At 29.9% G+C, this 12,484-nt stretch overlaps 2 protein-coding genes across 2 annotated transcripts; both read right to left on the bottom strand.

Moving 5' to 3' along the window:
- Positions 1-1,795: 1,795 nt before the first annotated feature.
- On the bottom strand, positions 1,796-5,642 carry Elp5 (Elongator complex protein 5). The gene is made up of 6 exons (XM_014428492.3): positions 5,483-5,642; positions 3,554-3,730; positions 3,313-3,480; positions 2,949-3,127; positions 2,161-2,333; positions 1,796-2,083 (listed from the first exon to the last, which is right to left on the bottom strand). The coding sequence occupies exons 1-6, from the start codon at positions 5,538-5,540 to the stop codon at positions 1,987-1,989; spliced, it is 852 nt and encodes a 283-aa protein (XP_014283978.1). The 5' UTR covers positions 5,541-5,642; the 3' UTR covers positions 1,796-1,986.
- A 2,221-nt stretch (positions 5,643-7,863) lies between these two features.
- LOC106685694 (uncharacterized) lies at positions 7,864-12,201 on the bottom strand. Its single transcript, XM_014428506.2, has 2 exons — positions 11,790-12,201; positions 7,864-11,715 (listed from the first exon to the last, which is right to left on the bottom strand). Exons 1-2 carry the CDS (start codon positions 11,971-11,973, stop codon positions 10,628-10,630), a joined length of 1,272 nt encoding a protein of 423 aa, XP_014283992.1. The 5' UTR covers positions 11,974-12,201; the 3' UTR covers positions 7,864-10,627.
- Between the last annotated feature and the right edge of the window lie 283 nt (positions 12,202-12,484).

Here is a 12,484-nt window from a genome sequence, read left to right as displayed (position 1 = left end):
CCATTAGAAAAGTTCAAAGAGGCAAACGGTGTGGTGAATGTAAAATCCCTGAGTTTGTGAACATCAATCTTTTTATCTTTAATATACTGATTGATTTCAGAAATAACATTAGCAAACGCTTCATCACTTTTACTAGATGATCTCATAAGCTCGTATTCTGGACCAAGACTAATTGCACGTGACAGTGAAGCCCAGGTGTAGACGATGAATAAAATTCGAATCATAGTTGCAAATACTAACTACTTACAAGACAGCTATTATGCAGTAAGTTTTAGCTCATGAACTGGATACAACAAACACCTACCAAAAGATAACTACCAGCTAATACCACACAATCTGTTGTCAGAAATCAATATCTTAAACAAACACCCACAAATCTTTGACAATCGTACTCAGGGCTAATAAATTTTCAACTAATCATGACTATAAATTATTTCAGATAACAGGAAAAAATTAAAACTGAATTATAATAGGAATATAACCATTAATATTTATATGGAAATAATCATAATTTACATGTGATTTCTAAGAAAATCCAAAAACTCATCAGATCATTAGAATTTTTTTAGACCAGTTTCTGTTGAAGGAATAATTATAGAAAAAAGAATGCAATTTCTTACTTTTTCACTAATTGAGACCACAATCTATCGGTCCTATCCAGAAAAATTATTTAAAAATGTAAAACACAATTATCTTGATCTTTCAGTACACTAATGACTTAAAGAAACAAGAAATGAGTTCAAACTGGTAGAATTCTTATTAATATTGTTCATTGTGGATGCAGCTGATTAACCATATATTTCAGAAAGTTTCATAATAAATTTTTGTTTGGATATATTATTAATTTTAGTTCATTTCTATGTTTTCTATTTTCAAATTCAATTAAACTATTAAACGAATTTCTTCAAAATGCAATTTTTCTAAGTATATCTTTTAGTTTTACTCAAATACACAATTTCAAAACATTATTAAACTTTTGTTAAAATTGAGAAATTACACTAAAAGAAACAAATTTAAAAGACCTTAAAGACAAAATGACATGTGCCAGGTGGTAACTTATTAAATGAGAGGAATTGAACAGTTTAGGAACTTAGAGAAATCCTATAAGACAGAGCATTCCTATCATGAAAAATAAAATGATGTTTAAAAGAATCCTTAAAATACATTTCTACTTTGTTTTATGATAACATAATAGGAAAATATCAGTTACTGATGCCTGAAACCACATAGTTTTAAAAATTTTACATTATACTAGATGTTCAACCACTTTTTGTAGAGGTACTTTTTGTACCTGAGAAGTACCATGAGGTCTTCTGTGATTTTATTTATTTATATTAGCGTCCTTATGTGCTCCAATTAGGATAGTAATGACAGGTAACCAACCCCTTCTAGCTTAAGTGAGAAGGTTGAGATTCATTTTGTCGGTCCTCCAAGAAATAAATCTTTGGTGATTTACAAATATGAATGTGACCAACAGATCTTTTTTTTAAATTAGGAAAATATTGATTTCTTATTGTAAATACCAAGAAATAATGTAGTAGTATTAGCATAAATATGTTGTACTTTAAAAAACCATAAGTAAAACTTTTAATTTTGGTTTTACCGGAGAGTCTCCAGATAAACTTTTAGGTATCCATTCCTTTTGGGATTAAAAAACAAACCTTCTGATCCACCAAGCTTTGTACAAAACGTAAAAATAAAATAAACTTACTCAATTCTAAGTGAGTTTATTCCCAAACATTAATAAGATAAAAATAATGATGTTTGTAAGGTAGAAATAAGGACGTCTATAAGATAGAAATAATAATTTATGAATTTGTAATTAGAAGAAACTTCATACAAAATTATAATCTTATTTACATACAATTATTTTTCAAACAACATAAACAAAAACAATAAAAATAACACTGTACTTAATCACACTCAGTGAATAAGAGTGTATTAATAAATGAATAGAATTTATAACCAAAACTTGCCCTGATATAATTATATTTCAAGATCATCATCAGGGTCTTCATCATCCCAATCATCATTGGCATCTGGTTCGTAGAAAATTCGACCTTTAACTGATGTAATGCTTGTCCTAAAAAGATAATTAACATTTTTAAAGGACATATTTAAATACATTTTAATCCAGAAAGACTTTATTATGAGAACTACTTAGTATATGGAAGTACAACTTGGCTTCTGGATTCTTTCTCTTTTTCTTCCAATGTTAATTTAAAAGTGGTTTTGACTAAAATACCATCACTTTCTGGCTTTTTATTCTTCGGAGGATCTTTTCTTATTTCATACTGAAGTTCTTTATTAGTGTTATAATTGCAGCAAGATATCTATAAGAAATGTACACATGAAAAAAGGGAAAAGAATAATATATTCAAAGATACCTGCTAATCAACTTCTTGGGACTGTAATTTGAAAAATTTCAATGTTAATTCAAAATAAAGAGTTACTAACAAGGGGCATGTAAAATGTGTCCTCACTGATTTTGTTTAAAATTTTAGGTGATTAAAATTAAAAGATGATCTAAATTAAAAAAAATAAATTGATCCTTTATTCCAGGCCCGGGGAGCTGAGACAAAAAATAAAACACCCTGAATCACCTTTATTTTATATATCTAACTTGTAAAATAATAACATGGTTCTTCCACCAAAATCCTCCTTCTTTCCTAAAGCAGATTAAAAAAAAAAAATACAAAGATTAATATTTTACTATTTTTTAATCGAATACATATCAAAATTGTTTAAATTAGATTTTTTTAAGCCTAAAGTGATGGCAGAATTTGATTCAGCAAGCCAAAATCCTATTTGATTAAAACATCATCAAATACAAAAAAATATTCTTTACAGTTTCAATATTGTTTGCAATTCAAAAACTGGTAAACTCAAAGTATAACCTAAATAGTAATACATGCATAATATTAGTTGAAGGTTTTAAAATTAATTACCTCTTTTTGAACTTTCCCATTCAAGTGCCGGTAAGTCACATCTAGCATAGGTCTTCTATCATGGTCTAATATTAAATTGATTTGAGTAGTAGCGATATAATTTAAATGCTTAAATTCTTTTGAGTCTTCAGGAATAAGTTCTGAATGTAAAATAGTAACAACCTGAGCAACAGGAATATCTAATGAAAACATGAAAAAAAATTTAATGTGATGGAATCTGACAATTAATCACAATTGTTTGAAGACCTATAATCTTTTTCTATAAGTCTCGAGGATTTTAAGATCAGACAATTTTTTATAATTTACGTTGAAACACTAGTTATTAGAAATATTTTAAATATAATTTTAAAAAACTTCTTATTACCTTTATTATTTGAGGTAGTTAATTTTCGAATGCAATTACATAAAACATGTATATCCACATAGTTCAAAATGCTTGCTATTGAGTCAATCAAAATTAAAACAGGGGCTCCTAAAAGCTTGCTTTGGTTTAAAATTTTGTCCACCATCAATTCAAAATTTTTTTGGTCATCTAAAATACAGAGTTCATAAAATTAATAAGTTTTAAAATTTATTTTCAAGAGCTAAGTCCTGTAATACATCACCATTTATGGAAAGTAACCTCCAGGGATCAGGAAAATACTTGTGAATTACAATATTTTGGCTTAAATCAAAATTAGTTAGTTCATATTCACTCAATATTAGGTGAATTGGAACATTTCTCCCTTTTCCTTCCTCAATAAAACTCTTCAAAATTGCTAAACCATTGAAATCTACGTTATCTATAAAGAAAAGAAGAAAAAAAATAAGTTCTACGTGTAAATGTAACTTAAAATCTTCTATTCATTATATACTAAACGCTATATCCAAATTTTATAAGCAAGAAATACAATGAATACAATAATATGAAAAAAAAATGACGGTGAAAAATTAATAATTGGCATTTGCTAAGTAATTATACAGTAAATGTATATGGTTACGGTACTTTTACTAATCAGTAACACATTATTGCATTTCTAATTTGTAAACCAGTTGCTATAATTTAATATACTTAATTTTAACTCTTGAAGAAGTTTGTCGGGGGGTGCGGTCAGCAAAGAACAACATAAATAAACAAAACCATATTTATTTATTTTATGCCGACGTTTCGACCTGAGTTTCAGATCTTCATCAGGGGTTGTGGCGTATAAAGGGGAAGGGAAGATGATCTTGATCTTCCCTTCTACTTAATTTTAAGATAAGAAAATTATTGGATTTACTGTATTTTTAACAGTTTCACAATAAAGAACAAGTTTAACTAATTAAAATGACTAATGAAAACATTTCGAAAATGACCACTTTCAAGATATTGCTTTCTTACAAAGCAGCGCAATACAATAGTTGCACCCCTTTGTGGCACAAAAGTATTTGATCAGATATGTCTTTTGTATTAAAACTAATAATAGTCACAAGATTGCTTTAAATAATATAGATATTAGGTAAAATTAATAAAATATAACAGTATTTTATGAAAAATTGCAAGAAAAAAAAAATAAGCAAAAACTTGGGAAGTAAGTAACATAATATATTAGATATTAGATCCCTGGTTCAAAATTGAATATGGAATAAATGTAGGTCTGTATTTAATTACAAATAATACAAAATGTTTTTAATAATTTGATTACAAATAATACTTGTTTGAACTAGGGAAATTAATTAACTTAATAGTTTTTTCTCAACTACAAACACTTGCCCTATTTAACGATTAATATACACCTAAGCATAAATACTGCCTATATTTTTGAACTTAGTAGTATGTTTACATTTTTCTTTTCTTTTTGAGAAAATGTAATGCAGGATTAGGTAAGGAGGATAACAGGAGATGGGGTACACAAAATTAAAGCACTAACAACACTCCAAAATGCCTGCCACTAGCACTAAGTCATCTTAAAGATGATGTGAGACTACTGGAATTCAAGTTAAATTAAATGCAACTCAAAGATGTGTGGAGTATGATTGTGCTAGGTTCCATAACCAGTGTGGCAAAACCTTACATAAAAGGGTTCCTGATTTGCATAAAGGCTAGTTTAGAAACTAAAAAAGGACCAAAAAACTATAAGATTCTTGATCAACACCAACCCTAATAACCACAGTCCCTAATGATATTTTTTTATTTCTCCTTATTAGGCCATTTCAACCACACTGCACAGTTATGCTACAGGTTACTAACATGTTTTAGGCAGAGTAGTTAGGTAAACATTTATTCCATGAGTCTGCCATGAAATCAAAGTCAAACTGTCCAGGTTGGAATCAAACCAAAACCACTTCTGAATCCAACATTCTTGGCTACCATGGCCTCAGTGTTTGCTCTTCAAATGTTATTGTTATTCCGTCCTTGTATTTTAAATTGAAATTCATGACAACAGCAACATTTTATTATATCATTCCTAATCTACTTCATAAAAACCAATCTATTTATATTCTCATTCAAACTAAACCTGTTTTATTCATTCAATACTAAAATGGAGTCATTAAAATAAAAACCTGATCAATACCTTTGATAATCACAAAATCAGATCTCTTCCTACCAGCAAGAAGCTGTTTGAGTAACATTTTGTCAAGTTAACTCAAAATAAACAAAAACCATGAGACTAGAAGGTTACAGTGTTATACAACCTCCTAACCACCACTAACAGCTAACAGAACGTTTATCTGAGAGAATGGCATACTCCCACCCTCCTCCAGATGGAAGATTAACAAAAAAACAGGGAGGATAACCACGCCCCTGTGCCCAGGTTAACTTGAGGTAAATAGGAATTTCCACTGTTCATGTTACTATCTGAAAAATCATTTAATAGCAAATTTGAAATGAATATAAAGATTTTGGTAATTTGGTTCATCAACAATGATAATCCATTGAGCCATTCTTGAGAAACTTATGAATAATTAATGAATGGAATATGGTCCGGGTGCGGTCACCGCACCCGGACCATATTTCATTCATCTATACACACGGTCAATCATCAATACTCTTCCAGTATGAATAATTAAGCTTTAATGAAGAAATTCAAAAACTGTAATTGAGTAAATTGAGGGAGAAGGCAAATAATAGGTCCCTACTCCTTCTCTGTGATATTTACGGTGTCCGTAAGATCCAACTTATTGGCTTTACTCTTTCAGGTAGCTCACCCTCTTCATTTTACTCCTTCCTAGTCAATCCTTAATCTCAACTGCATTCTAGAGTAGGGTAGGCCATGAATGAACGAGTTCAACTCAAGGAGCTGTTGAGAACGGTCTTATTTTTAGTGAACTACAGTTCTTTTGCTATCTCACCAACCAAGTAGAGCCCCCCACTCCTCGGAACTAAATGAACTGATTCACTCTTTCTTTTTTCTTTCACCCGATCTTTTAATTTACTCGCTCTTAAGTTCACCCGGTCATAGTTAATGGCTACTTGTTATTCTTTAATCTATTCGTACTTCCAGCCAGTGACATGCCAAGGTCATTGTTCCCATACACGCATAATATCCAGCCCTTCAGAGAGAGCATATTTGCTTAACCACCATTTTATTTGTAAACTCGCCGACTATTAAGCTATTAAACCTTAAATTCGGAATCAGCATACCAAAAAAACTTAGTAAATCAAGGTGGAAAAAACTTCTCTAATTTCTTCCTGAAAACGCTCTATTTCAATCTTCGATGTCTGGATTATTTTTATTAATACAGATTAACCGAAAATATAATGTAATATACGCATTTCTAGAAAATTGTCTAAGTTAATTTTTTATAGACGGTTATTTGCGACAAATCCTTAGTTTTCAAGTTATAGGTTAAATTTTGAAAAAAAAATTGTAATTAATAATAGAAATCTTTTAATTTTCATGTGAAACAAATTATATCCTTTTTTAAAGGTTTTTATTTCATAATGTTTTAATTTCCATTAGATTCAAAAGAGTACTCCAGAAAAATCCATCACTAGAACCAAAACTAATATTTCATTAGAACATCCAAATTTATCCCTTTCTCTTCCTAAAAATCATACTTCCACCATAGGAATTTTTAAGGACTCTTTTGATTCTCCATTCTTCATTGTTACAAAATAGTAAATAATAAAATAATTATGACTTATTGCAGTATTAGGTCCTGCATATGCAGATATGGAACATAGCACTTTGAGTAAGGTATTTTATGTAAATTAATAAACTATATATATTCTTAAATCATATCCATATAATTATTGTCATTTGTGGGTTTAATTAGAGAAAAACTTTTGTTCATTATTATAACATTTATCTACCTAGATTAAATTGTTTTTTATACATTTTTCACATTTAGTTAAACACTTGATTTTGTGCTGAAGTCTTTGCAGTGGTATAGCAGTGTTTGGTTCTTCTAATAAAAAAACAAGCAAGCAGAGCAGAATGCAAACAATGCCAAGAGTTCATCAGTGAAGCTGGAGGGTTGTTGGTAAAATTCAAATAGACACTTGAAAAGCCAACAGAGTCTGTACAGAGGATTATTGTTTATTGAAGTAAAATACACTGTCTTCTTCAAAATAAGATTTACCAACTTTATCATGTTCCTCATTACCATCCTTGGTTGCATCCATATCCACATCCACCCCAAGGGGTGGAAGATATGATATGATGGAAGGAGGGAGGTGAAAAGGATTAGTAAAAGTAATTTATAACTGCCTCAGTTGTATGACCCAGATCAAGAAGGAGGCCAAAACTTAGATGGATGGACATGATAAAGGACACTTCTGAACACTGTAAAATAAGGTGGAAATCTACCTCCTAAGATGGACAAAGGTTGAGGAAGATGTAGGGTCAGATAAAAATCTTCAAGGTCTTTAAGCTAAAAAAAATATATTGATGAAAGGGTGCATATGGAAAAATACAATTATTTTCAGTTCAGTATTCTTTTATTATGCCAATAGTAACAGTAGCATATTAAATTAAATTATTAATCTAAATCCAAAATATTTGAATATTTTACTGAAATATGTTCAGCTTGTTCTGAAATTTTTAATGATTAAAATGACTCATAGTTAACATAAATCAAATGAATTTAAAAAAAAAATATTACCTCTACTTAATTTTTGCTGCTATTTAAATATTTTTGAAGAGTATAACAATATTTGCTCCAGTCTTCTTCATTACATTTGTAAATGGCAGGAGACAAATGGCAGTGAGACAAGTACAATATACAGATTTTTAAAAGAAAAAAATATTTCTATTATATCATACAAAGAATGACTAAATACAACCTTAGTTATAATTTTTCGATCAGTTAGGTTCTGAAATTTATTTATAAGATTGTTATAAAACTATTAATTGTCAAAATCCAGATTCTAAAGCTATTTTATTCTGTAGAAATTATAATACCACATAAAAACCATGAAGTTTAAAGTCCTAAAAAACTAATTAAATTCAATAAATTTATTGAGTATTTTTGCAATATATTTTTAGTTTTATTAGAAATTTGCATATTTTTTTTTTAGAAATAAGGTCAAGAGTTATGCATTAGACAAAGATTTTCTTTCTAAAAATGTTTCTTCTGACCCTGCCCAGGTAAACCAGCCAAATTACTAAAGCTAAAATGTAATATTTATCCAAAACAGGAAAAACGAGGATACCTCAAGACAAAGAAAACCATAAGGATCAGGAAGCGAATGGAAGTACTTCTATAAAAGTTAAAATAACTGAAAAGGCTTAAACATGTTTTTTGTAAATAACTGAGATTGTTTTTTCCTACACCATGCTTTTTGTTTTGAAATCATTTTCATCTTATTTTATTTTCCTTAAATGGCAAAATTTTGGTGATATAGAAATGGCAGGAAATACAATTGAGTAGGTATAGAGGTTTATGGTCTAGGAAAAATGAATTTGACAACGAAATAAAGAAAGGAAATGATTGCTATCTTTTTATTTTTAAATTGTTAAGCTTGCATTTTCTGTGAAATTGTGAAAGCTAAAGAATGTAATTCATGGGAAATGTGGCCTCTTACATTAAAGAAGAAACAACACTTTAACACTTATTTGAAAATGAAGTAATTTATAAAAGTACACAACAGAAAATTGTAAGAACTACACTTGGTAAATATAATTCAAGTAATAGCATTGTGGCAAAAAATATGAGCATACGATGTTGAAGGGCTTGGTAATGAACAGATACCTAAAAAGTTAATAAACACAGATCTGATGGGTGAACATATGAGGCAGTTTAACCATAAACTACTAAAATTTCCATTGAGCAACTCTCTGTACTTAAATGCTAAAGTTAAAAATATTTCTAATCTTCATAATATCAGAACAGCTTCTTTGACTAAATAGAGAATTAATTAAAAAAAACTATAAATTCATAACAATTCTGTTACAACAAAAAGCTTATTTCAATATTCCTCAGTATTTGAATATTCATCATCAAATTACTGTAGCTAAAAAACAAGGAAAAACTGAAAAATGTATAAAACTTCCAGAGGAAATGAAATAATCCATAAAATCTTCATTTAAAAGTAAGAATTTTTCGCTCAGTAGAATTAAAAATTAAATCAATTAAATTAAGTAGTTCTTTTTTAAAATGTTAAACTTGATAGGTCCATGATAACCATTGGCTTCTTAGGGTTTAACATTGGTCAGCTCAATGTAGCCTGAAACTGTAAAAGACATAATAAAGTTACAAAAAGGCTAATGTCCGGATCACTTTTAATTAATAAAATATGTCAATGCCAGTGCAACAATGCTCATATTCATAGAAGAATATTGTTATCAAATAATAGACAGAAAACAATGTTAGACAGACAAGTCTCTTCAACGATCCTTTATTGTTTTTTGTTTTATTTCTGCCTATTAGAATTATTATAATGCGGATGCTTCAGCTAAAGGTACCAACCAGGGTCCTCAGTTAGCTGGATTTTTTTAGTATTCCATAAACCAGACATGTCTTAGAGGCTTAGGCCTCTCCTAGGGTCTCCAGGATTGAGTATCATATTATAAGTTCTTCTGTACTTATACTTGTTGTAGTCCTTCAGTGAATTCCTAAGAAATAGCATTAACTTTAGAATCTTTGCCATAAACCAGTTTACAAAACCATGTGGAGCATGACATCTTAACCAAATTCCCTCTTTCCAAGAACAGAATCGGAAATATTGTAGTATACAAAAAGGCTATGATACCATGATGGCAGGTTGAAGCATGTGCCCCTGAGTGCCCAGTTCAGAAGAGTGTGGGTTTGATCCCTACCTTGACAGTTTGTCTCAGTGGTTCAAAGATATAAATCTAGCCACTACCACTTTGGTAAGTAGGTAGGAGAACCTCATCATAGCATTTTGCCTAGAGTTCTGCTAAATTTGTTTTCCTCAATAAAATCATCTTCCATCACACTTCAAGTTTTGAACTTAAATTGTTTCTTGAAGTAATTACACCATAATCGAAGGGTCTACCTTTTATTACACAATTCGTAAAACATCTCTGAGAGTCAATGAATAAACTCGTCCAATGATTTTATTTTTTTACTACTTTCACTTCTTCGCATAGAGACTATTTTTCATGTGAAATAATTTAAAATAACATCCATAATTTCAAACGAAACACACACTATTCAATACCCATTAGATCTTACACTGTAAATTAAAGTAACTCTTTTTAAAAAGACATAATGTATTTATTTAAAATCACTCTCAACAAAACATTATATACCTACATGAAAGAAACTATATTAAAATTTTCTTCATTTGTAATTACAAGGAATGGTAATGTTTCACCAAAAAGTGGACTAGGGTATTCATCATAGCCATCAGGCAGATGATTCTCCCTGATAAATGTTCCCTTACGATCAAAAAGACAGTAATTCCGGGTAGAATATGAAGGAACTACAAAAATATATTTAGAACCAATCATTCTCAGATCTGAAGGTCTTCCTTTAAGACCCCCAACTGACCAAATTTTTTTCCCATCTAGTGGAGAAATAGCACTCAATACACTCTTCTTTTTTCCCTCTAAGAAAAATAGAAAATTTGATAATTCAAATTCAATCTTCTCTTTTTCTGGATTAGTTATCATTGTTATACTATCACCCGTTTTTATATTAATAATCTCAATATCGTCTTCCACCTTCAATACAAGGAACTTTGGGTCAAAATCAAGACCTCGGATTTTATTGCGTCCTAATGATAATTGGACATCACCTCTTGTATTTAAAACTTTTACAGAGGATTTTGTCCATGCTACCACTAATTTGATATCATCATGAAAAGCAAAATGTGGTTTTCCAGGAATGAATTGTGTTCTGTCATTCTTCAAATCAACTAAAAATGTATCTTTAACAGTATCTGCTTTCATCCATAAGCATTCCCAAGCAATTTCTGAACCAAGCTTTACATTACGGTTTTTTAAAAAATTTCCAAAAACAAAGGTGTCAGTAACACTAATGACTTTATACAAAGAATACATAGAATCCCTCTTAAAAACAACTGCCACATTAAATCGTGCAGCCACAATATATGGATCATTCATCGAAATAGAAGCATTATCATATGATTCCTTCTTTGGTAAGGGAACCTTAATTATTTGGATTAGTTGGATTTTCTCATAAATACTGTATAAATTTATTGTTCCTAATGTATAATAGAATACAGCAGCATAATGGCCATCCCAAGCATCCCGAAAATATTCGCTTTCTTCTCTTTGAATGCTTAATGACTGGAAGATACCATAACGCCAATTGTACATTGGTACACATCGGCAAAGAAAATATGCTCTTGCCCAAGAACACAGTGGTAGAATATCTACAAAAAATCATTAGTATCAATATAAAATATTTGCTTCCTCTTAAATTGACTTTTAAAATGTAATAGATCACCTGCTGTATCTGGAAAAGGGTCAAAAATTCTAACTTTCGAACAAAGTGGTCTCCAAATACTATCAGTGTTTACAATTTGTCTCCATCTTTTACTAACACCAAGGCAAGGAAAAATTTCATCACCATTCAAAAAGGAAAACATGTAATGAAATATTTCAACGGGAATTTTACTGGTAAAGTCCATAATACTATCTTCATCAAGACATTAGTTTAGGCTTCATGCCAAAATATATTCAAATAAAAACAAATTGTTTTTATTCTAATAATATCTGTTTGATATGGAAAATTGAAGACGAACACAACAACTGTTATGTTTCAGGTCAGTTTTCCTTCGACAGAGTTAACAAACCATAAATCAGTTTTTTGAAGCATTTGAAAATTTGTTTAATAACAATAACCTTTATCTTCATGAACGACCATGTGTTGACAAAGAGAACTAAAAAAAGAAAGACGGGCAGATGGTTTGCAGGAAAGAATTAGCCTTTAATTGATTGAAAATTTAGATTAAATTGTTGTTATTTATTAGTATCTAAACTTTCATTGTATCATGTATCAGACCTCCAAGTATTCATAATTCGCACCTCTCAGTATTGGAGGAACTCATATGGGTGATTCTCTGAGACGATGCTGAAAATTAACCCACTCTTTACTTATGAAGACTTTAAAATTTCAAATTCGTCCAACGCTCGTTTTTC

The sequence above is a fragment of the Halyomorpha halys genome, unplaced genomic scaffold (genome assembly GCF_000696795.3).
Source record: "Halyomorpha halys isolate HHAL.00 unplaced genomic scaffold, Hhal_1.1 Scaffold725.1, whole genome shotgun sequence".
Taxonomy (NCBI): Eukaryota; Metazoa; Arthropoda; class Insecta; order Hemiptera; family Pentatomidae; genus Halyomorpha; species Halyomorpha halys.
This window is presented reverse-complemented; position numbering and strand designations above follow the sequence as displayed.

Excerpts from the sequence above, each read along its gene's own strand:
- Elp5 (XM_014428492.3), bottom strand. The coding sequence starts at position 5,540 with ATGTTACTCAAACAGCTTCTTGCTGGTAGGAAGAGATCTGATTTTGTG. Across the intron at positions 3,128-3,312 it reads AACTACCTCAAATAATAAAG|ATATTCCTGTTGCTCAGGTT; the intron begins GTAATAAGAAGT and ends TGTTTTCATTAG. Across the intron at positions 2,334-2,948 it reads ATGGGAAAGTTCAAAAAGAG|ATATCTTGCTGCAATTATAA; the intron begins GTAATTAATTTT and ends CATTTCTTATAG.
- LOC106685694 (XM_014428506.2), bottom strand. The coding sequence starts at position 11,973 with ATGGACTTTACCAGTAAAATTCCCGTTGAAATATTTCATTACATGTTT. Across the intron at positions 11,716-11,789 it reads CCCTTTTCCAGATACAGCAG|ATATTCTACCACTGTGTTCT; the intron begins GTGATCTATTAC and ends GATTTTTTGTAG.